The following is a 23767-nucleotide window of genomic DNA, read 5'->3' as shown; positions in this document are numbered from 1 at the left end:
TGTAAATAATGATTATGGCTGCAAAAGAACAAATGAGCAACTTGTCCAACCAAGAAATGTTCAACCATTACCAGAGTGGCAAACTGCCAGAAATGTTCAACCATTACCAGAGTCGCAAACTGCCAGTAATGTTCAACCATTACCAGAGTGGCAAACTGCCAGAAATGTTCAACCATTACCAGAGTGGCAAACTGCCAGTAATGTTCAACCATTACCAGAGTGGCAAACTGCCAGTAATGTTCAACCATTACCAGAGTGGCAAACTGCCAGAAATGTTCAACCATTACCAGAGTGGCAAACTGCCAGAAATGTTCAACCATTACCAGAGTGGCAAACTGCCAGTAATGTTCAACCATTACCAGAGTGGCAAACTGCTAGAAATGTTCAACCATTACCAGAGTGGCAAACTGCCAGAAATGTTCAACCATTACCAGAGTGGCAAACTGCCAGAAATGTTCAACCATTACCAGAGTGGCAAACTGACAGAAATGTTCAACCATTACCAGAGTGGCAAACTGCCAGAAATGTTCAACCATTACCAGAGTGGCCAACTGCCAGAAATGTTCAACCATTACCAGAGTGGCAAACTGCCAGTAATGTTCAACCATTACCAAAGCAGCCAACGAACCAATTGTCTGTTGAATTGAAGCCAGAATATGATGGATTGATTGACCTTGAACCAGCCTTGTTTCCTGATGATGACCACTTTAAGTGTTTGATTTCTTTACTGGGTGACTCTCAAACCAAACAGGAGTCACTTTCATCTAAAGAGTTGACTGTTTCTCAATATAAGAAAAACATTATTAATGTTAAGGAACTTAAAAAATTGAGTGATCATTCATGGGAGGCTACTGTTCTGTTGAAATCCATCAAACATAATGAAAAAGGTAAAGCAAAACTTGGATTCACATTTCAAGAAACACAAATCCAATTTGATCTGTACTTGACTGTGTACGAAGAATTTGACAAGCGAGCATGCCAAGTGATGAAAAGTAATAGCAGACCAAATCAAAAAGCATTTAAATGTGACAATGTGTCAGCAAAAGAAGTTGAAGGAGCAGATGGATATCACCTTGAGAACATTGCAAGAGTTTGTTCTATAAATGAACCAAAATCTATAAAAGTTGAGAATAACACTGGGTCTAGTGCAGTTTGTTTTATTTTACCTGCAATGCTTGATAATGAGAAAATTCAGAAATGTAAAAAACTGCTCTTAAACCTTCTTGAAGCAATTTACTGTCGCAAGAAGGCTTCAGAAATGAATGCAAAACGAATAAAGTGGAGAGAGAAAGCTATGGAGAGTTATAAAGCTAAATATTTTGAGCAATCATCATTCTGTAAAGGCGTCAAACAGAAATATGCTAATCTAATGAAGATCTATAATGAAAAGGCATGCGAGAAAATGTTTGCATTTTTCAATGAGGAACGAGGATTGAACCATGTTGACCTTCATGGGCTGTTAGTGGTTGATGAAGAAACACTTGCCAGGGATGAAAAAGAGCTGCTGCAGGACAACCCGGAAGAAGAGGTGACCAATATTATAAAAGAACGACAAGAGCAAGGAGATGAAGCAATTAGAATGCTAAAAGCAAAGATTGATGAATTTATAGAAAATATGGGTAAAGCTCTAAGTGAGAAGAAAACATGGCTTGAAGTTATTGTTGGTGCTGGACATCATTCAGTACGTGAACAGAAAATACGACCTAAGGTGCTGAAGTATTTAGAGGAAAAGTACCCTAATAAAGTCTCAGATGTCAATAAAGGTTCATTGGTGGTTACATTTGAAGAATATCCAAATAATGCAAGATGTTTTGGTCACTACTACTGTAAACATTGTAAGAAGGAATTGGAAAGTGGCAAATGTTATAAAAACAAATGGCAAGGTTGCAATTGGTGCTTTGATCAAAGGGGAAAATTAGTTCGATGTTTTCCAGTAATGCTTTGTCCACTGAATAAAATGAAGCTGAAAGAGGTTGCAGGAGCGACAAAACCAGTGGATCATCGTAAGGAACTGTGCCAAGTATGTCGTGAACATGGTTCATGTATGGAAGCAATTTGATGGTGATGATGTAACATTAAAACCATCTGGGGTTTATGAAACAATCTAAAATTAGATATTGCAGATCAGTGATCCCCCGCGCGCTCGCCTTTTTTCAACTGACCTCTATCATATAATTATAATAACTTGTAAGTACACCACGTAAGTATTAAATACTGCAAAGCTTTCGGTCCGTTAACCCGGACCTTCATCAGTGCAATAACTATCATATAACTGAATGCAACGTTATATATTTTACTCATTGATTTTACTATAAAAGCGCCTGGGTACGAGGCTGCTGTTGACACCAGTGAGCTTGACACTTCTTCCAGCAAAATACGTGAACGAGTGCATGGATAATTTACGGATGCTCAATGAAGGGGCGCTCTCGTACCCAGGCGCTTTGATAGTAAAATATATATATAACGTTGCATTCAGTTATTGTATAAAGGTGAGCTGAAAATAAGCCACGCGCGGGGTGCTTGGGTAAATCATCCCAAACACCCCCGCGCGCTCGTTTTTTTTAGCCGACCTCTATACTCTATGCAATAACTGAATGCAACTTTTAATATATAATTCACTGTTATTCATCAATGAAAGAAGAAAATCAGGCCTAGTTCATACGTCACATTTGGATGAGGCTAAATTATGGTTACAATCTCATTATTTATTGTTGGAATTGCAGTCGACGTGACCAAAATGCGACGTATGAACTTGGCCTCAGACCGAAAATAACAACAAAAATTGCAAGTGGAAACTGAAGTGCGTTGATCTGTATCTGGCGGTAGATAGCGCATCCAGCTTTTCACAACCGCCCCCAGTGAATCACGATCACAATCGGATTTGCTTGTCACACGACACCTTCGTTTGTCGTTGATTAAAAGGCTACTTCAAACAATGTAATGCCTATATTCAGTCTCTCAGAGGTCTATCTATCTGGGGCCGGTTGTATGAAAGCCGGATAGCGTATCCACTGGATAAGTGGATAGTGTTTTTTCAATCCCTATAAAATCAACAGTTGTTTTCTATAACTATGATCAAATCTTAGTATTCCTAAATCGAGGATCCTCTAAATCGAGGATTTCCAAAGTTGAAATTTTATCGCTTTTTCAATTTGAGCCTAGAACGTTTGGAAAATCACTATTGGCCGGTGGTTAGCGCTATCCAGCCTTGAGCCTTCGTACAACTACAACCGACCCCTGGTATATCTATTTCGACTATTTCGTTCTCTGATCTTCTACTGTTCGACGCAAACTCTTTACAACCGTGTAATACCTACAAAATTTGAGTTTATTTTTCGATTAAAGCCCCTAGTAATGTTATGATAATCCTAGAAGTTAGCCACGTGCACATTAACAATATTCGTTTTAGCTCTTCGCCGAGATGAAAAGTTTTTACACAAATAAATGAAGCAAACTAAGTATGAATACAAACAAACATTTACGATCTTGCTTTTAGAAGAAGCTTCGCGATTCTCGAACTCATGGCAATAAAGTATATGTTTTCGAGGGGGCCAAATTTCCGAAAGGGGGGCCATATTTCCTAGGAAATATGACCCCCAGGGGGGCCAAATTTCCTAGGAAATATGGCCCGGGGGGCCAAATTTTGGGGGGGCCAAATTTCCTGGGACACCGGCGCAAACTAGAGCTATGTGCTTAGCAAAAAGTCATTTGTGGCCGTTGGCGTACGCCATTTGCTCTCGTGTGCGCGTGACGGCACGAATGACCAAAGTCGCCGGAAAAGTCGCCCGCACACGAGAGCAAATGGCTTACGCCAATGGCCACGAATGACTTTTTGCTAAGCACATAGCTCTAGTGTCCGCCGGCCTTTAGTTAATAAGCGGTATTAATAATTATGCGTCGCGATTTAGCTAAAAGAGCGAAGCCGCTTTGCCTATCAGTAATTTCTGGTTAAAATAGTAGCCTGTAGTGTAGCCTATAATAACATTGTGGGAAATAAATCAGATATACTGTCCATTCTATAGCTTGATGTAACATTAATTTCGATGGTTTTCTTTTGTGGTAGATCGGATTACGGGATGTTTGTCAAAGTCTGGCTTGACGACGATAACCAGAATAATACGTGACCTTTTCATGTAGCATGCGGATGGGTGCTGGACAGGACTGGGCCATTTAGAGCTAACCGAGGGCGCCCGGGGTCCGGGGGGAGATAATTAACATTCAAATGTTATGACTTTTCCGCCATGGCAAACGTTTGAAGTCAGCACAAAGCATTTATCTTATTTACGGCTATGATATAACCGGCAGTCCTTTGTTTTTTGTGATGCAAAATTTCCTTTTCTTTACATATAAGGTGCGATATTTACACTAGCTGTTTACCCAAAGTGACGTAATAATTGTACGATGCCGATGCATTGTTGGTAATTTGATACTTCTCACGTTCAAAACATGGATTCCTATCTTCGTATCGAAGGAGTTTTAAAAACATTTACGCAATGGTGTGGAAAATCGCCAATCGCTACACTTTAAATTGGCACGATCGACATCAGAACTTATTTTAGAGCTAACGAGATTCATTTAACAGCGTCGAACGCCTTTTGAGACGGAAGAGTTGCCTCGAAGTCGAGTTGTTTGCCGTGATAAATCGCGGATGTCAGTGTATATATCTCATATGGCTTCATAAATAGCAGAGACCTGCTCGATCATTTACTGTGGGAAATATGGATAAAAGTGAGAGGCTGTCGAGGACAGCTTCGGTTGCTTATACCAAAGGACTTCTCAATAATCCCGGCGAGAATAACTGCTTTTTGAACTCTGCTGTACAGGTGATGTTCATAACATTTTACTATTTTAACAGCCGTGAGAATTTTCCCGAATTCCGTCCTAAGTTCTCGGTCATATCACCCATTTAGGTCTCGTATTTCGCCTGTTTGTTTAGTGAGTTTAGAAAGATAACTTCGACGTTTTCTAGACACGAATTACATGGGCAAATGTCAATAGACTTGTCTTCGGCCGCAGTGACTGTTAACAGCAAGCAAATATGCGCGAATTTTAAGAATTTATTTACAATTAACCTTGAACGAGCAATATTGTTTATCATGAATGAAATTATATGATTCAGCTTTCCGCGCACAATTGCTTACAATATAAACCAGAAATGGTCTGATATCGAAGAACAATTGCTAAGCACTTGAAGATTGAAGACATGAATTGATTAAAGTAGAGTAGGATTTTAACATATCTGATAGTTGGTGGTGAGTATAAAAAAAAACATCTCAAATCACAGCGAATGTTGCTATTTTTTGGTCACAAAATTGCAACTAGTTTAGTCCTAAATTGTACTATGAATTTTTGCCTGTCATCGCTGGCGCTTTAAGTATTTTCGAGTGGGTTTATTGCCCTGTACTTTAGAGAGATAAAAATTGTGTTTGGTACAACATTTGTACAATACTAATGCAAGGAATTCGCCCCCATCCAATAATTTTATGTCAGTTTTCAATGCTGTAGTGTTTATACATGTGTACGAAATTCTTTAGGTATATTAAGTAACAATTCATATCCGTATTGAACATGGTAATTTGATAAAACTGTTGCTTTCTCTATAAAGCAATATTGATTGATATTTCTCAGTGCCATAGTAATTATGGTGTATATTTTTGGTTAGTGAACAATCCTAAAGGATTTTGTCCTCTAGAGTAATTCCCTGGCAACAATAATAACATTTTTGTACTTCAAGACATGACTGCATTTATTCACTTAGTGCATTTCCTCTACCAAACATGCACAATGATTGTGATCAAAGGTTAAGTGTAAGCAGCCACAGCAATTTGACTTCCTACATATAATGTTTTATTATTGCTAGGTACTGTGGCATCTCGATGTATTTCGCCGAAGCTTTCGAGAAATCTCTGGCCATTTTTGTGTTGGTGAATCTTGCATATTTTGTGCTTTGAAGGTACATAAGAGTAACATATTTAAGAACAATTCGGATGCCACCTGATTTCTTATTTGGGCATAGCTTGTACTCAGGCTTGGAGCTTAGAGGGGTGTAACACCCCCCAGAAAGTTTATTCTGAAGTCCAGTCAGTAAAATTGCTATTTTAGTCGGCAGAAGAAAATATTTTTGACACTATAGACTGATCCAATATAAACTTGACAAAGTTTCATCTGGAGTGTAGTCATTACAAGTCAGTCGGTTTAGATGACCTTACACCCCCCCTGTAAAATATCTTGAGGATGGCCCTGCTTGTATTAACCCTTATATTAACTAAAAATTTCATCATAAGTGTAATTTTTTTGAACTGGCAAACTAACCTAAAGTTATATAATTGCACACATAGTGAAAGTGCCAAGCAAGTACTATACATGTAATGCATGGTTATAGATATAATAGCAATATTGATACCTTAATTGTTCAAGTGATACTATAGGAACAATGTTTAGAATTTGCTAATTTCAAATTAATTGCAATCCATTTGGTGTAAGACATACCCCTCTCCTGACAAATCTTTTATTACTGTATATAAATCCATGTTGATTATGCTTTGCTATGGACAAAGGGCCAATTATCTGGTCTGATGGTCAGACATTTGCCAAAAAGGGTCAAGTCCTTAATTCCCTAGCATTTACTGCATCAGTTGATGCAAAATATGAATGAAAGACATTATGTATTTCTGTTTACAGCTTGCTTGATTGAAAAATATATTAGTTCATGGATAGTTTATACATTTTATTGGTCAGTGTCTGACCATTTGTTGTTTGTCTTTATCAAGTAAATTGCCAACTTCAGACCTGCTAACCTCAGATAGTAAGAAATCTGAAGATTTTCTTAGATCTAGTGATAAAGGAATCTGAAGATTTTATAAAATGGAGTGAGACACTGTGTGTTTATGTACGATTTGCCATGATGCCATGTTGAAATTCAATAAAAGCCATGTGTTTGAAATTTATATAATTATGCGTTATGCTGCAAGTAAATATAAAATTAAAATGCTGAAAGCACAGGTGAATTATTGTATTGTTTAGGCAAATAATAATAATAATCATTCCTGCCTTGATGGAAACCTAGTATGGAACTATAGTAGAGGTTACAATGTCAATTGCAAGAAATGAAATAAATAATTAAAATTGTGAGAAAAGTGAGTCATGTCATGAGATTGTGAGGAATGTACTAAAATTGTGTGACACACAGTGCAATTATTGTGAGACTTGGCAGGTCTGCAACTTTAATCTCCATTGTTATAAGTCTACTGCTAAATAATACATTACTTTACACTACAGGTCATATTCACCCAAATTCAATACAGCGATGAAGCAGCATTACCTCCGGATGCACTGAGACAGGCACTGGCTGTAACATTCAAGGTATTTACAGGGTATATATTAGTAGTGTGGCTCACTAATATCAAACAAGCCCTCCTAATTTAGCACTCAATGTAGGTAAAATTGTTCAGTATTACGCAGATTTAGATGCTAAATTGGGAACATCATGGACAATTTTGTAAATTTACAATATTGTCAACCCATTAAAAGGGCAAGAGACCTAACTAAAGATTTTCATTATCAGCTGCAATTTTAAAATACAATATATATACTGTCAGAATAATATTTTGGTTTGCTATGCTGATAAGTTAAGACATGAACTAAAGTTTATGTGGAAAAAAATGTAAAGACACAGAAAATTAATTACCTCCTGGTATCGGTATGTAGGAATTTTAGCAAACAAGGGCCCCTATTGCTATTAAGGAGTAGAATCAATGTGTAGCACAGACCTAAATGCTAAAGTTTAGAACACTGTAGTTGGTCAACACAAGTAAAGGTTACACCAAATTAGACTTTAGTTTCCTGTCCACCACCTACTGTATTGAGATTTCCAGGCTATCCATTGTTAAATGTAGATAAATGTACCTTTTTATAGGATCAACAAAGATTTCAATTACAAGATATGGATGATGCTGCTGAATGCCTTGTAAGTTTATTGATTTAATTACTTTGGACAATGTAACATTAAATGCTACTAAAATTTCCAAAAAGCCTAATTCAAGGCATCTTTGGCAAACTGGTACTTGATACTGGTGGTGGGTGTGCTCGGCCCTTTGAAATCTCTGCCAGTGGTGGGTGTACTTGGCCCCTGGATTTCAGTTTTCACATATCTTTCATTATACACATTCCTCTACAAGGCTGAAGTGTTAATTTTCTTCACTAAATGAATTTAGTAATTTTTGTTTTCAAAAGCCATGCCAAGGCACACAAAGCAAATTCTATCTGCAAACAAATCATGGACTGAAACCTAATCACTTTCTTCAACTGTTTGCTAATATATTTTCCTCTGCACCAGGAAAACATCTTAAATCGACTGCATTTTCATTTTGCCATGAATGAGAAAGATGAAGTGTGTAGTGCTGCCCACTGCGTTTCACACAGAAAATTTGCGATGGAAATCATGGAACAGGTAGTGTAATGTGGTGTATATACGCTATACACCAACAATATTGTATATATATGTAATACCATATCTGCCTCAAAATATGATGGATTTTGGCGCTTCAACTATTGTAATTATCTGCACAAGGAAAATTTGTGTGTCTCATAATACTCTTGTTTGAGTTACAATTTACAAACAACACTGACAGATTATATGGTGCATGTAACCTTGTTTTCGTGTTTGCCAATTGTTTTTAAACGTTTTTATGCAAATTTGTATTAATTACTGCCTAAATGTTATCCGCATGCACATTGACACTTTCGCCAACGCATGTTGTCATCGCTTGGTACATCGGATTTGATCGTTGTGAAAATTGCAACTGGTTAGTTAACAGGAGATTTATGTGTCGTTTTGTTTTCTTAATTCTTATCATCTTTTTCTTACCATTTTTATTACTATTTGCTTTTAAGTATGTAGCGTGGACGGTTATTTTACGTTTTAACATTACGATTTTGGATTATTTGTCGACCTTGTTATTCGAGAGGTCCGCCCTCAGAGGCGTTCTGTTTCGATTCGTGTCAGCTAGTAAACCAGAGTAACATTGCTAGCGAAGATCCCACACAGGCCGGTCTTGAAACATGCAGTAGTATATATATATATATATAATATATATATATATATATATAATATATATATTATAAATAATATTATATATATAATATATATATATATAATTCCTGTTCAGAGTATCTGTTCCTGTGGTGCAACGTCAGAACCATTGCCATTCTCCCAGCTTGTTCATTACGTGTCGGTCTCCGCTTTATGGTGAGTTAAGCACGTTTCTTAAAAAATTCTTTTCAAGCTTGCTGCAGACTATAAGTAAACAGTCCAAGTGTCCAATACACACCTGCACATTGGCCGCTGCTACTGAAGCAAAATAGTGCAATTCCATGGATCCTATGCGCTATAGATGAAACTTTTTATTTATAAGCGATAAATTTTCGCAAAAAGCATACTAAAATTAGTGTAATCGATTGCCAAGTTTGGCCGCCGGCGAAATGTTATAAAGTTTATACACGAAATATACTGTAGCCATGTATGCGAAGTTGGCAAATTTTGTATATATACTTTTGAATATTACACCGGGAAATGTGCAACTAAAAGTAGGGAGAGATTTGTTGATATTTGCCCAAATATTAATGATAAACGAAACATTACTTCAAAATTGTATCAAAACATTGCCATTGAAAAGCTCTTCATCCGGTGGATAGCGCTATCCGGCTTTCGTATAACCGGCCTCTGGGTCTAAATCTCTTTTAATAATATTTTGTTTAGTCACGAGGCGGAAGTCTTAAGCAGCAAACTTAAAGGATTGAATGAGGATATGTTTGGTTACCTGTTGAAGAAGGCTGTTAATCAAGGAGATGTGAGAACGTGCCCCGTAAGTACATAGCAATGTCCTTTGTTTTTCTTGAAAGAAATATTCGAACCAAGACAAGGTACACTGAATTTCATGCAATTAGTTGAAATAGATGTAAGTATAAAGCTCTGTTCACACAACTCATTTTTGTCGGGCCCAATTCACATCCATCAAAATATCATGCGTGGATGAAGGTCTAGCTAAATATATTAGTTTATTAGTTAACTGGACTATACCAATGCCAAGACTATTTTGGGCCTTGTAATTTCCCGCTTTTACTGATAAAAAGTGTACAAAACAATGCAATTCGCCCGCAAACAAAACACTTTTTGACCTCGATCCGTCAGTCCAGATAAACTAATATGTAAAATATATATACAGGTCAGTTCCCGTAGCGTGAACGTGAAAATTAATAAGAAGAGAACACGTTTTCTCATTAGACTGTTTCTTCCTTTTCAGGGTAATTGTGGAAAAAAATCAAAGTGCAACAGTCGCTTTTGAATTGCCCAGATGTCGGTATGTTATTTCATGTTGATGTTCGTTTCCCACAGTGTAATTTGAATTAGACCTTGCCCTTGATGAAACTTAGTGAATATCATTCTTCTCTCCATATCATATTGAAAAGAAAAAAAATCCGCTACAAACACAAATAACTTATTTTTGCAGTGTGCATTGGCCTGATCTGGGATTCTGAAACGCCCGACGTTGAACAGATAACACAGCTGTTGGATTGCATTGATCCTGTCATTCGTTTGCCTGAGGTAAATGTCCAGGAGCCGTATGTATCAAGCCCGTTTAGCATACAAACATAATGTTTTTGACCTCAATACAAGGATACTGTTTACAACTACATATTCAACTACATATTCAGTGCATAATATTCACGTTGACTTATTCAAGAGAGATGCAAGAGTGTTATTTAACGTTGACTTGATACAACCGGACCCAGCTTGCTAAAACTTTGTTAGCAGTAACTTTTAGCACGAAATTAGTCGTCTTCTCGTATTGTTTGCTTACGCCATCATGCAAAACTTGTAGTCTCGAGTCACGCTCTTTACAAAGTTCAATAATTAATAATTATTCGCCAAAGATGAGATGAATATCGCTGAAGAACGAACCAGACGAGGCCTAGATTATTTTCAGTGATATCCAGTATTCACCGAGGCAAATCAATTTTCTAGTGTAATTATTTAAGGTCAAATGCGATTATCTAAGATAACCAATCTCTTTTCACAAAAGTAAACAAACGTCTATAGACAATTCTACGGAAATTTAACCATCAAATTCAACCATCGATGTTTCATGCCTGATAGTGGTAACGTGAAATTAAAAAAAATCTTTAAATCTACACGATTCTTCATCTGTCACTTCGCTGCACCATACAACTGCTTGCCCTTTTGAATAGCAGCCCAAAAGTGATTTGTGAGGTCGAATCCCACTGTAACTCTATCTTAAATCTGATCTGTACTACATCGATGTAGTATCCTCATGCATCTAACCTATAATTTTTTCCTTGCATTTTCTCTAGGTATTTCCCCGTGTAGTTGACGATAGAGCCAGGAAGGTTGAGCTATTGTTGGCTGGCGTGGTCACGTACTACGGCAAACATTACTCGACGTTCTTTAAAAGTGACAAACTCAGGACTTGGATCTATTTTGATGACGCCAGGGTTCGCAAGGTGAGGAAAACGTGATGTGTGCATGGGCCCTGTCCATGGGAAACTAGTTGCTGCCATCCCTGTCTGACTCGTTCTCATCTCAACTAAGATGTTTTGATCTCTTTGGGTACTTCCAGAGTTTTCTCAAAAAGGTTATTTAGCTTAAGGTGGCTCTCGGCATTTCTTGAAAATTGACGAATGCACATTTCAACATGAATATCCAAAATAATTTGTGAAGTACTTTTACCAACTGCAACTATAGCAACAATGACGATTTTTACTTCAAAAATATAGGCGCCAAATACACTTTACTATATACATACTTTACTATATGCATACAAAAATCTTTTTAAAATTTCTCCAATGCCAATGTGCGTTCTTTTGAATTTTTCAACACGTTGTTTTAACCCTTCGGAAACGAGCTTTAATCGCTTGCAGACCTTTTGTTATGATTTTTAATACGCTAAGCCTTTAATCGTTCTATGGTTTTAAGATAAAAATTATTCTTGAACTTAGTGTGGTTCAGAATGGGAGACGATTCGCAAGAAATGCTGTCAAAATCACTACCAGCCATTGCTCTTGCTCTATGTTAACCCCCACGGTGTGCCCGTCAACACGAAACATGCTCTTTCCGAAGTAAAACTTGTCGATACGAAGACGTTACTCGCCAGCCAAGAGAACAGCAGATCGCGGAGTTTCACGAACGAAAAAACGAACGACCTTAGCGGGGGCTCGTTGTCCGTTGTGGACGAAACCAAGTCAAATGGCGACGCTGTCGACGGCTTGTTGTCAAGTTCCAGCAGTCATTCGCTCGGCTCCGACCGAGGCTCGGGAAATTACGTTGAGCTTTCGCCTCCTGATCGGAAAAAGAGCAGGAGGACTATGAAGAAACTACGGGGCATTGGGTCGGATATTAAGAGGGCCTTATCTCGTAGTAGGAATAATTCTCCGACCCGGGAACAAAATAACTCCGAACCTGGGACTCCTGTATCTAGCGAGAACAATTCACCGATTACCCCAGATATACCTACGCCTAATGTGAAGGGGAGGTTTTCTCGTAGTAGGAGCAATTCTCCTACTCCGGAACAAAGTGCGAGCGATTTAAAGAGGTCGTTCTCTCGTAGTAGAAACAATTCTCCTACCCCGGAACAAAGTTCGTCTGATGTGAAGACCGCGTTTTCTTATAGCAAGGACAATTCTTCGTTTCCAGAAAGGAATAACAATAATACGAAGTCTTTGCATACGGGGAAAGTTGAAAGAATTAACGAGGAGAGGAAACAAAATTCGTGTGATGATCTCATCAAGCTGGAGTGAGTATTTGTGATGTTCTTTGTTTACATATTTACTTGAGGGGATTTGGGGAATGGCATTAATCAGGTGACGACGATAAATGAACTCTGTGCCACGACTAGAATTATAGCAGGAGATCAGTGTGCTTGTATTTATCTGATGCCAAATATCTTTTTTGAGCATTGCTATTGAAATTATTATTCTGAATTTTGGGACTTTGGAAAAAGAGATGAATATTCACGACGATAACCAGAAATCCGCGTTCAGTTTCTTTAAAATCTATGTGGGTCCTCAACAGACATGAAATGATATTTTTTCTTTAGTAATATACGTTTTTGCGTGCATTCCAGACAATTTGATATTTTCACCAAGAACACTCAGTAAAATATTCTTAAAATATTCACACACACTTGAAATATGGCATTTTAACTGTAGTGTATCGTATACCATTCAGTGTTTTACTCTGTTCGACAAATCTGCTACTTTCATACATAATCTAATTCATCAAGTTATATTAATTTTGTAAAATGTTATCTTCAGGGATGACCCCAAGGCTAAGATCATGCGTGCTTACAACACAACTTCAATTCGTGGTCGTGAGGTCGACGAGGTTGATAGCGGCGTGGGATCTAGTAGCAGCCAGGCCAGCTCACCAGCCACAAGCTCTGTGAGTTCTGTTGATACAACCACAGATGATCTCATAGATTTTTCAACAAGAACTTTTCCACGACCTTCAAAAGGTACATATATATCATGTAGAGATATTCGTAATAGGGAAGTGCCGGCATTAGAGAGAGATGTTCGTAATAAGGTAGTGTCCGCATTAGAGAGAGATGTTCGTAATAGGCAAGTGTCCGCATTAGAGAGAGATGTTCGTAATAGGGAAGTGTCCGCATTAGAGAGAGATGTTCGTAATAGGGAAGTGTCAGCATTAGATAGAGATGTTCGTAATAGGGAAGTGTCCGCATTAGAGAGAGATGTTCGTAATAGGGAAGTGTCCGCATTAGAGAGAGATGTTCGTAATAGGGAAGTGTCCGCATTAGAGAGAGATGTTCGTAATAGGCAAGTGTCCGCATTAGAGAGAGATGTTCGTAATAGGGAAGTGTCCGCATTAGAGAGAGATGTTCGTAATAGGAAGTGTCAGCATTAGATAGAGATGTTCGTAATAGGGAAGTGTCCGCATTAGAGAGAGATGTTCGTAATAGGGAAGTGTCCGCATTAGAGAGAGATGTTCGTAATAGGGAAGTGTCCGCATTAGAGAGAGATGTTCGTAATAGGGAAGTGTCCGCATTAGAGAGAGATGTTCGTAATAGGGAAGTGTCAGCATTAGAGAGAGATGTTCGTAATAGGGAAGTGTCAGCATTAGATAGAGATGTTAGTAATAGGGAAGTGTCAGCATTAGAGAGAGATGTTCGTAATCGGGAAGTGTCAGCATTAGAGAGAGATGTTCGTAATAGGGAAGTGTCAGCATTAGATAGAGATGTTAGTAATAGGGAAGTGTCAGCATTAGAGAGAGAGATGTTAGTAATAGGGAAGTGTCAGCATTAGAGAGAGATGTTAGTAATAGGGAAGTGTCAGCATTAGAGAGAGATGTTCGTAATCGGGAAGTGTCAGCATTAGATAGAGATGTTAGTAATAGGGAAAAGTCCGCATTAGAGAGAGATGTTCGTAATAGGGAAGTGTCAGCATTAGAGAGAGATGTTCGTAATAGGGAAGTGTCAGCATTAGAGAGAGATGTTCGTAATAGGGAAGTGTCCGCATTAGAAAGAGATGTTAGTAATAGGGAGGTGTCAGCATAAGAGAGAGTTTTCGCAATAGAGAAGTGTCAGTATTAGAGAGAGATGTTAGTAATAGGGAGGTGTCAGGATAAGAGAGAGGTGTTCGTAATAGGCAAGTGTCAGCATTTGAAAGAGATGTTAGTAATAGGGAGGTGTCAGCATAAGAGAGAGTTCGCAATTGGGAAGTGTCAGCATTAGAGAGAGATGTTCATATTAAGGAAGTGTCAGAATTAGAGAGAGATGTTCATATTAAGGAAGTGTCAGAATTAGAGAGATGTCCGAATGAAGGAATTGTTAGCATTAGAGGATGTCCATAGTAGGTAAGTGTCAGCATTTAAAAGATGTCCGTGATACAGACTTTTCTATTACGGACACCTCTTGAATGCTGACCCTTCTCTAATACGTCATCAATAGGAAATTGTCAGTATTAAAAAGATGTCCGTATTAGTAAAATGTCGGCAGTCATAAGACATTTTTCACCCCACAAGAATTTTTATCAGCTAAAGATAGGGAAAGGCTGTTTCGTTTTATTTTCGAACAAAACCGCTAATCCTTGACTAATTCTCGATTTTTTTAGCAAATGACGTTCAACAAAAATTAGGCGTCATAGTCGAAGAAGCCGAAAACTTATTGCGAAGGTCATACGCGTTAGAAAAGGACGATTTGGCATTGTCGCTTTCTTTAGCAACAAACGCATCAAGTAAGTTTTATCTGGGATTTGTAATTTAAAAAACTCTTTATATTCCTGCAGGTGTCAAAACCCAGGGTAGAACAGAAAAAATTCTTTGTAGGTATTTGCACACATTTTCCTAGCATATATATCTTTTTAGTTCTTTTTAGCTAGTTTTGGGGTCTGAAATTTTCGACTATTGTGAGAAAAGCGACATCATTACCATTTATTTTCGACTTTTTCTTGTGTCTTTAAGCCCCACTCTCACTCATGATATAGGTTACTAAGAAATTGTGGTCCCAGTCATAAAGGTTTTAAGCGATAGCTAGAAGCTTATTTCGTGGGGCGAAAGCCCAACGTAATTTCCCGAGAAGCTTATTCAAGTATTCGCCTAATTCCCGACTGATTTCTTTTGTACGCTATTGTTCCTACAGTATGAACATGAATATATGAATATACACCCCCCCCCCAATTCAGCGGTCCAGTTACGGCCCCGTCCAAATTAATGTTGCTAAATTAATCATTGCTTTGTTTCAGCTCGATTTCGCATCGCCATTGAGAATTGCCCAGTAACCAAAAGCCCTGAGTACATGGCAAACTTAAGGAGAAGATACACGACATGTGTTGATAGATCTCGCGAGCTACACCGTCTTATCAACGAGAAAAATGATTATGAGAGGAGAATGTTCTCACAGCGCGAAAAACAAAAGTTAATCGACAATCAGAGAGGAAGAGATCAACAGGTTCTGAGGGAAATGAAGCAAACTCCTGCAACTCACGTAAGATGTTAATAATTATGTGTAACTATTTTCAACAATGGCTTTTCGTTCCTCTAAAACAGTGAAATAATAACATAAGGTAGGGTTACCGTTATTCATTAGAGTTCACGGACCCAAAATGATTGGTTGTTCTCATTCATCAACCTCGTTCCCAGGGCCTTCTGTGTTATGATACGGCGCGTTATAAACACAGACGATCCTGGGAATGAGGGAAGTTTTGATCGAGAAATAGGCAGACCAATGTCTTTTTGGAAATCAGGCTGTCGAATGTTTGTATTGGAAAGACCAAAGTCCGATATTTCTCGATAAACCAAGCAAGCGAGGTTAATAAGAATTTTTTATAAATGCGTGCATTTGCGCTTGAAACAACATCATATGATATAAATTCGTACCAGCGTGGTATACACATTTGGTAAAAACAAGAGAATATATTGCATGATTTTTACCAACACTATTTGCAGGCATTGTATCAATTACCACATAAATTAAATTTGCCCTTCAGCATTTGTTTTTGCTATTTTCTTTGGAATTTCTTTGTGTTTCATTGCGGAAAAGCAAGGGATCGTGGAAAATTCTGCTGGTCCATTTCCCTGGAAACTACGCTTGCTATATCAAAAAATACCTGTATTCCTTGACGCATTACTTCTGCTCATTATGTAAATACATTTGTGGATAAGCGATTCCCTGCTTCTCATCATGTGGTTGCTTAAGGGCTGTTTTCCACCGTCGCGTTTTTTCTACGAACGCACACGCAAGTAATTCAAATTATACTTTTGAAATCAAAGATGAATAGATGCGTAGGATTGGATTCCTTGGATGATTTGGCGTGTTTTTTTCTACCATAAAATTAATTATACAACAACTCAGAAGGTGTTAAGCTTTTTCGTGCGTGTGCGCAAGTGCAAGAAACGCGATGGTGGAAAGCAGCCCTAAGAAAATTGAAACGCGTAACAGAATAACATTCAGTGACATTTGCACTGTGTCTAATTCCAAAATTGTTTGTTATATGACAGGGAACCCTACCAAGGTCTTCTGTAAAAGATCGTGTTCAGTTGAACGAAGTTGGTCCGATCTCAAGCCGATCATTAAACGATCTTTTCCTAAATAATCATCGTCCAGACTCCGGCTCCCCGCCAACTGCACGAAGAACAAACTCTCGTATTATCCACTCGGGTGGTGTCGGCAGTACACGCGATGAAGTAAACTGTACGCAGAAAATTAAACCAGATGTGCTATGCTACAGTCCCGCCCATTATGGTAAAATAAACGGTCTAAATAATGATTTGGAACTAATGAGTGTAAAGGAAGAACCTCGTATTCGGAGCGCAACAGTAACGCACGTGTCAACATCGTTTAACCCCGTACGCAGTCCTCCAGTTGACCAATTGTTGCAAACCAGCACGGTGTTACCTAACTCCAGAAGTCTACGAAATACTGACATTCGTCGTTGTTCTATTTACGATAATATGCCTCCTAATCCGGGGAAGGATCCCCGAATGAACACAAATACCCTACAAAGTACAAATTTACCCCCCACGTACGCTAAACGCCGTCGCGAAGTGAACAAGGGCAGAATCGTAAGTCGTTTAATACCCAATATATGTCGAACCGCCGCCTTACAATTCTAAAATTGCTTCTAAAAACCCACCAGGTAGCTTACTTCAGCGTTTCAACGTTCCCAGTCACATTAGGCCACTCGAGAGGTCTCGGGGTTCCCGAAGATGTACGACGGATTAACGAGGACGTACGAAACTCGCGAAGGTTGTGCAATCGTTGTGGTAAAATTTTCGTGGAGAAAAACACGATGTTCTGCCCGTCGTGTCAGGATCTACAGCACATGTTACGTAATCTTGACAATACTGCTATGCAGTACTAATTGTATATTTCCGAGTGTAGTGATACTTGGTAGGGGAGGGGTGGGGTTAATTGTATATTTCTATACACGCGTATATGTTTGTGTAAGAAAAAAATGAGGTCTCTACACATGTACAGTACATATTGTAATTAAGGTCATAGCTTTTTTGTAAAAAGTTATCGTTGATATTTATACTGTAAAGAAATTTTTCTTCAAAAGATTATTTGCATACTGTTCGACGATTGTGGTACTTTAACACGGGGGCGCGATGCTTAGATCCCATAATTAGAATTTAAATCTTCGGCAGACGATTAAATTCGAATTTTAAAGGCGAGTCAAATGCTTGAACGGGGAATGGCTAAAAAGGAAGCCTTTAATTTTACCAGTGTATCATCCATGCACTCTGAGAAAATGCGTATTTTAATACAAAATATTTTTTCAGGCAGTACCAACTACCAAAGCATCTAAATTGAGAAACGAGAACCTTCGCAGACACGTGTTTGGCAGATATTATGCAATTTTAATTACAGACCGAAATGCCGTGTAATTTTATCTATAGGTTGTAGGCTTATTAAGTGTAGAACCAAATCAACTGATCATATTCCTAATCGCGTTTGAACGTGTTGATTTTAATTCTGTCATTTCACAAATCAAAACCTTGTTGTATATATATGTGTCTGACAAGGGTGCGTAGAAATTGCATTTGGCCTTTGACTTCCTTGTTTGTGCGGTAGAGATCTAAATTTAAATTATTCAAGTTCTTCTTCCTTAACCTATTCATGCATGTTTCTGCTATCCAAATATTTCTCAGCTGGGCTTCCTTTAGACACATACAGTAAGCAGTAAAATAGTCCAGTTTACCCTGTTCAAGCAGTTTCAGTTACGGCTGTTTATCGCTTTTAACGCTATATTCTTTTACGAGATTTGTTGGCTCTGAAAAGAGCCGTTTGGTTTATTAATAATATCTTGTCTTCGAGATGTAGTCGTTTAACCGCCAAAACCGTAGAGGGTTCGTCCTTGACGTTTGAGCGCGTACACAACATCCATGGCGGTGACAGTCTTTCTTTTGGCATGCTCGGTGTATGTGACAGCATCACGGATCACATTCTCAAGGAAAACTTTGAGGACACCGCGAGTTTCTTCGTAGATCAAACCAGAGATACGTTTGACTCCACCACGACGAGCGAGACGACGAATGGCGGGCTTCGTGATTCCCTGGATGTTGTCTCGCAAGATTTTGCGATGACGTTTAGCGCCTCCTTTTCCAAGACCTTTGCCTCCTTTACCGCGTCCAGACATCTTTCAATATTCACTTCGCTTGTTTCTTCCTGCTGTTGACTTGTTTTGGATCACCTGATCACCCCGGAGAAACTTGGTCACGTTTATATAATATAGAGTTCGTGTCGGACGTCGACGAAGAGCTTTCTAATTAGCATTTCTGATCGTTGATTGGTGCACAATTATGTTCGCTGATTGGCTGGGATTTCGTCCTTATATTTTTACATGCAAATTTTGATCTCTTGCATTCTGAAGCTCGTTTTGTGCTTTACATTTCGAAGTTATACAAGGAAAGGGTGCGAATCTGTCATATTTAAGAATTTAATATTTTTATGACAGTGGGAATAGGCTTTACAGAATCGGTAAACAAACACAATGTCAAGGGCATCATTCTTATCTTCATTTCAAGCTGGATATTTCGGTCTTCGTCTTCTGACCAAATACCCCACAGGTGACTTTAAAACGCTTTATGTGAATTATGAACATCAACAAAATCACGTTCCTTGTTAGTTAAATTCACGCCATCAATTTTATGTTTTCAGCATTTCATGAAATATGCCATATGGTAACCCACGCAGCTAATAATCGTGGTAAGTGTGCCAATGAAAGCTAGTAGTGTCCTATGGCTATACGGCTATGTACGTCATGTTCTTGAATTAAGCTATGTTGTTTACCGTGAATGATCGATTAAACTGTCAAATAAGTCTTCAACTCGGAATTTATAATAAGCTTGTAATTGGATTGGACGTACGATATTCTTCACACGTGAAAAATTTTCGTATGTCATTTTGGCGGCAATTTCAGTGTTTACATTTTTTTTCAAGAAGGCGTCGAAAGTAGGGATGAGATTCACTGAAACATAACTCAAATACAAGACATTTTCACGTCCATCACAATCTTTCTGAAAGAATATCTAACTTCATTCTTCCATTCAACAAAATTACAAATAAACTGAACGGTAATAAATATGTTTTGATGCGTAAGATTTCGTTTTTTAGCTCGCTTTTACTTTATATTCATTTAATAAACAAATTACTTCATGGTTGGCCATCGTTTGTACGCTCATAAAAATTGTACGCACTCGCTAACCATGAAGTAATCTGAATTTACAACTTATTAACCAACTGTATGTCTTGAAGAATGCTGTGTTATGACTTTATGAGGTATGACTGAGTCAATATGAAAAAATAACAGGTTTGTGGCGTACAAAATGCGTGGTACCTGTTAAAAAAGAAAAACAGATTTGACGAGAAAAAATTAATTAGCTAGAAAACAATTATTATTTTGTCGCCGTGCCGGTGGCCCGGGTTGTGCGCGTGGGTTTTGAAAATAAATCTTGCATTTTAATTTGTCAAAAATTATTTAATCTTTTGGCCGCGTATCACAAATAACATGAACAGTCTCTTCTTTTCAACACTACACGAGTCACCTTTTTTCCTCGCCACACAATTTCTGGCAAATTCTTTCGTTTTACGATCTCAACGACATCCTGCATAATGAACTTAAGGGTTTCAACGTTTGCATCTCTTCGCGGATAATTCCTGTGTTTGATATTTACAGCAGTGATTGCTTCATTTGACACGACACCTTCTCCCTTGAAGTTGACCGTTGCAAAACCATGTAAGTAATGTTGGCTATACCACCACGAGATGTCCTCGTATTTTGTTATGTAAGGTAACAAGTACGGCAGAGCCTTAACGTGAAAAGCGTTAAAAGCGGCATCAAATAAACCCTGAATTCGAATAACGGCGGGCTTGTCTGGCCTTTTACAAGATGGCACAAAATTTGCGTTGCAAAATCCAGTTATACCAACTGGTGGGGTGTATTCCAGTAAAAATCTTTCAAAAAATCGCCAAGAATTGTCGCTGTTTACTTCGCGATCGTTTTCCCAGCTTGGTTTAAGCAGTATATCGTCGTCCAAATAAATATAATACAGGTATTTAGTCGTTCTTTTCATAGCAATATCGTAAAGAAGATTTCGTCCAGTACTCCAAGTTGTGTTAGGATCGTGCACGTGTTGAACATGCTCTGGTGAGGCTTCATTGCACGAAGACTTGTAGCCAAGTATCAGGACATCACAATTACAAGACGATGAATTTCCAATGGCATTTGCATTTTTTAAATGTTCTGGCATACACGTTTCTGTTTGAAGCAAGTATAAAAATTTCTTTGAAATCTTGTTTGCATTCGAGAAAACTAATGAACTGCTCTCTGATAAGTACGTTCGATTGCTGCCCCTTAGATATCTTCGATTATTAGAAAGATCAGACCGCCAAAAGGAAATAATGTTCACGAGAGCCATAACAACAAGAGTGAGGAAAATTGCGGATAAAATTGTACTTTGTCTCAAGTAACGAAAATACATTGTTATATCCTATAGCTCTCTGTATGTAACTGAAATAACTCAAAATTTGCATGTCATGCACGATCACCTGTTGCTTCCGTTGGACCTGTTTTTATATGCATTGTTTTCAAGTGTGCTTTTAAAAATTAAATTGCGTGTGAAAGTAAAGATAAACGCTGTTTCAAAGAACTGTAATTATTTGCCTTTATCCTGGTCGCTTCTGTTTTGTGGTAATTTTCGTCTCATACATGATGGGGCACAACTGACATTTAAAATCGTCGAACAAGCGAAGTATAATTACGAGTTTCTAATGCTAATTAACGTTAGAAAGATCAGAGGCCAGTTGTTGAGGCCAGAGGCTAGTTAACTTTTAGCTGTAGTTAAGGGAATAATTGGCCAATCAGAGTAGTGTATTTCTGAGTTAACCATGATTTAACTATGCAACGTGTAGTTAAATAGTGTTATGCCTGGCTCAAGATTACAAAAGCTGGGAAAATAAGTTATACTCACCAGAATATACCACCCGTTTAGCTTAAACGGTGGATAAGTCAAAATTAAATAACACTCTTACATTTCTCTGGAATGAGTTAACTTGATTATTATGCACTGAATATGTACTTGTAGATAGTATCTTTGTATTAAGGTAAAAAACATTTAGTTCTTTATTCTCAGACGAATGCAAATAAACCTGAAAATAATGCTAGTGACAACACTTCGCGAGGTCAAAGAAAGATGTAAAGGAGTATTTTACAGCATAAGGAACAGTTTCAGTCATTCTTCAAAGTAGGTCAGATGCTCGTCACGATGGAATGTCGTTTTTACGCTAAAAATATTTTCGAAAGATTACATCATGTCCTTTGTTATACCGGCGACATTTCGGGCATTATTCTTGCATATTTATCTTGCATTATGAAACTGACCGCAAAATTGCATATTCTCTTCCACTCCTTGACCTTAAATGCACATGAACAGATTGTTTGTGATTAGTCTATTCGTTATTTAAATGTGTATTTATTTTCAAATTTTATTTTAAAATGCTAGCGGCGACAATTGTTGAAGTCAACATGTTCCTTGCTTGCGTCATGAGCAGTGCATGTCTGACACACAAATATGTTTCGGCTGGAATTTTACCAATCAATCAACAAAGAAAGAATTTGAAAATTTGCCTCGTATATTGAAGTAAATTGCATGCTTAATATCGCTGATTATCCGCTATATTCTTTTACGAGATTTGTTGGCTCTAAAAAGAGCCGTTTGGTTTGTTATGTCTTGAGATGCAGTCGTTTAACCGCCGAAGCCGTAGAGGGTTCGTCCTTGACGTTTGAGCGCGTACACAACATCCATGGCGGTGACAGTCTTTCTTTTGGCATGCTCGGTGTATGTGACAGCATCACGGATCACATTCTCAAGGAAAACTTTGAGGACACCGCGAGTTTCTTCGTAGATCAAACCAGAGATACGTTTGACTCCACCACGACGAGCGAGACGACGAATGGCGGGCTTCGTGATTCCCTGGATGTTGTCTCGCAAGATTTTACGATGACGTTTAGCGCCTCCTTTTCCAAGACCTTTGCCTCCTTTACCGCGTCCAGACATCTTTCAATATTCACTTCGCTTGTTCTTCTTTTCTGCTGTGTGATTCTGTTATGGAATAAATTTCCGAATGACCTTCCAAGAGATTTGGCTACGCTTATATAATATAGAGTGTGTGTCCGACGTCGACGAAGAGCTTTCTAATTAGCATATCTGTCGTTGATTGGTGCAAAATTATGTTTACTGATTGGTTAGGATTTAGTCGTTATTTTTTGCATGCAAATTTTAATCTCTTGCTTTCTGAAGCTCGTTTTCAGCACACAACATTTTGAGCATTACATTTCGAAGTTATACGACGACATTTAATAATTTAAAGATATTAATGAGAATAGGCTTTATGATTCGTCAACAAACATAACTGTGACATAATTAGTGTATTTATTTCAGATTATTCGGCTGTTTCGGACCTTCGGTCATCGTCCTGTGTCATTCTTCTGTACATGAGCAAATACGAGCCCCACAAGTTTTATAAGTGAAATACAAAGACTTCCATTTCTCGTTTCCCATCTCATCCCAGCGTCCCGACTCTCCCATATACTAAGTATTTTATATACCACGCATTCACCCTACCTATATATCTATACCTATCCCCTGAATTCCCTGAATCTCCCTAAAGATTAACTTTCATTTGAAAGGGCTAACCGAATACAAACCTCTCCCAGGAAACATACCTATACCATA

General features: G+C 38.2%; 3 protein-coding genes across 3 annotated transcripts; 1 reads left to right on the top strand and 2 right to left on the bottom strand.

The window, feature by feature from the left end:
- The first annotated feature begins 4440 nt into the window (after positions 1–4440).
- On the top strand, positions 4441–17644 carry LOC114539541 (inactive ubiquitin carboxyl-terminal hydrolase 54-like). Its single transcript, XM_028560175.1, is given in 16 exon segments — positions 4441–4823; positions 5861–5953; positions 7279–7362; positions 7916–7966; positions 8336–8449; positions 9168–9247; positions 9758–9863; positions 10302–10311; positions 10314–10358; positions 10509–10603; positions 11371–11520; positions 12016–12809; positions 13330–13529; positions 15145–15267; positions 15775–16016; positions 17030–17644. Coding segments are annotated over 16 exon segments (2907 nt in total). The 5' UTR covers positions 4441–4718.
- Positions 17645–18858: 1214 nt separating this feature from the next.
- On the bottom strand, positions 18859–19170 carry LOC114539534 (histone H4). The gene has a single exon (XM_028560169.1). The coding sequence runs from the start codon at positions 19168–19170 to the stop codon at positions 18859–18861; it is 312 nt and encodes a 103-aa protein (XP_028415970.1).
- A 3549-nt stretch (positions 19171–22719) lies between these two features.
- On the bottom strand, positions 22720–23091 carry LOC114539532 (histone H4). Its single transcript, XM_028560168.1, has one exon. It carries the CDS (start codon positions 23087–23089, stop codon positions 22778–22780), a length of 312 nt encoding a protein of 103 aa, XP_028415969.1. The 5' UTR covers positions 23090–23091; the 3' UTR covers positions 22720–22777.
- Positions 23092–23767: the final 676 nt, after the last annotated feature.

Source organism: Dendronephthya gigantea, unplaced genomic scaffold, assembly GCF_004324835.1.
Source record: "Dendronephthya gigantea isolate DGI-Jeju-01 unplaced genomic scaffold, DenGig_1.0 000205F, whole genome shotgun sequence".
NCBI classification, from domain to species: domain Eukaryota; kingdom Metazoa; phylum Cnidaria; class Anthozoa; order Malacalcyonacea; family Nephtheidae; genus Dendronephthya; species Dendronephthya gigantea.
The sequence above is the reverse complement of the archived record's forward strand: the minus strand, read 5'-3'. Positions and strand labels throughout refer to the sequence as shown.